Source organism: Monopterus albus, unplaced genomic scaffold (assembly GCF_001952655.1).
Source record: "Monopterus albus unplaced genomic scaffold, M_albus_1.0 scaffold501.1, whole genome shotgun sequence".
Taxonomy (NCBI): domain Eukaryota; kingdom Metazoa; phylum Chordata; class Actinopteri; order Synbranchiformes; family Synbranchidae; genus Monopterus; species Monopterus albus.
In genome coordinates this window covers 1,789-3,360 of record NW_018128381.1, presented here as the reverse complement: position 1 = coordinate 3,360, position 1,572 = coordinate 1,789, and the positions used below count along the sequence as shown (strand labels likewise).

At 40.9% G+C, this 1,572-nt stretch overlaps 1 protein-coding gene across 1 annotated transcript in view; it reads left to right on the top strand.

Annotated features, from left to right (window-relative positions):
- Positions 1-1,250, top strand: part of LOC109952818 (cytochrome P450 2K1-like) — a 5,563-nt gene extending 4,313 nt beyond the window's left edge. The window contains exons 3-5 of the mRNA XM_020588095.1: positions 84-280; positions 597-738; positions 822-1,250. Coding sequence (XP_020443751.1) covers positions 84-280; positions 597-738; positions 822-1,009 — 527 coding nt within the window. The 3' untranslated portion in view covers positions 1,010-1,250. The remainder of the gene's footprint in view (positions 1-83; positions 281-596; positions 739-821) is intronic.
- Positions 1,251-1,572: the final 322 nt, after the last annotated feature.

Below are 1,572 nucleotides of genomic sequence, written 5' to 3'. Positions count from 1 at the left end.
TAGAGCGACAGTCCATCAGTCCAAGAAACAATACTGTATGTGCTTCACCAACAAAAAAATCATCTTCATAAACAAAACAATGCTTCATGTCCCAGACCAGGTCCGGGAGGAGCTCAACAGGGTGATAGGGAGTCGTCAGGTGCAAGTCGTGTTCAGGAAGAACCTGCCCTTCACTGACGCTGTCATCCATGAGACTCAGAGACTGGCAAACATTGTCCCCATGGCGCTTCCTCACAAAATGAGCCAAGACGTCACTTTCCAGGGTCACTTCATTAAAAAGGTCGGACTGAAACAAACCAATAATATGAATGACCCACCTTGACTGAAAACAACAAATTAAAGAGATGAGAATAGAGAAATCAATCAAAAGATTGACATATTAATGAACAGGTATTCATTAAGGAGTGAACAGGTGTTGGTTTGATGGTTATGATATTCACCATGGGGTGTCAGAACACACAAGATCAAATAACTTGTCTCTTCTTTACTCTATTTTCTTGTCACAGCAGCAGAGTATTGCAACAAAACAGGCGAAGAGTTTAAAGACTCCTGTTGTTTAACATGTAAATGCTTTTCAATCTCTGTGTTGTCTGCAGGGGACCACAGTGTATCCTCTCCTGACATCTGTCCTGTATGATGAGACCGAGTGGGAGAGACCACACTCCTTCTATCCTGCCCACTTCCTGGACAAAGATGGGAAGTTTTTTAAGCGAGATGCCTTCATGCCTTTTTCTGCAGGTTCATGAGCTCAACCATCTTTTCTTACTCATGTTCACTTATTGGCAGATGATGTGAACATTTTCCTTTGTTATCTCTCGCAGGTCGCAGGGTTTGTCCTGGAGAGGGTCTGGCCAGGATGGAGCTCTTCATCTTCTTCACCACCCTCCTGCAGCACTTCCGTTTCACTCCTCCACTGGGAGATTCAGAGAATGAATTGGATCTGACACCACGTGTTTGCTTAACTGTCAGTCCTTCACCCCACAAACTGTGTGCTGTCTCCTGTATGTGAGCAGTAGGCTTCTGTAAATTAGAGCCTTTTAGCTTTTTCTCTTTTTTTTTTTATTTTTTGAAAGATTTAATGAGAACAAACCTGGTTTAACATTTGTGGAATTTATGGGCAATGTGACACTTGAATCTACATTACTTTAATCTGATTTATATTACTTGAATCCACCGACAGTAAAACTGAAGGAGATTAGTTAAATATATATGATGCCTTTAAAGCAACATCTGATCATCAGGTGATGTCACACAAGCATGTGTCTGCTTTAAGAACTGAATTTAAATAATTCCCATTACTGGTATGTTTTGATAAAGAGGGCTTCTTTTTATTTGCTGTCTGAGGGACACAGTCCCACCCATGGGTAGAGCAGAACTCCTGAAATGTTTCACACAGAAGGCAGTTTGTACTCACTTTTAGAATCTGAAAAAGTTTTTTAACTCAGGGAACAAACATCCTCTCTTTGCACATAACTCCACAGATTACATGACTGTACCTTTTTTTTGCAGCCTTCTTAAAGGGTCCATGGCGCTTTTTTTGTTTTCTGACTTATCTACAATGTTACAAAAGTG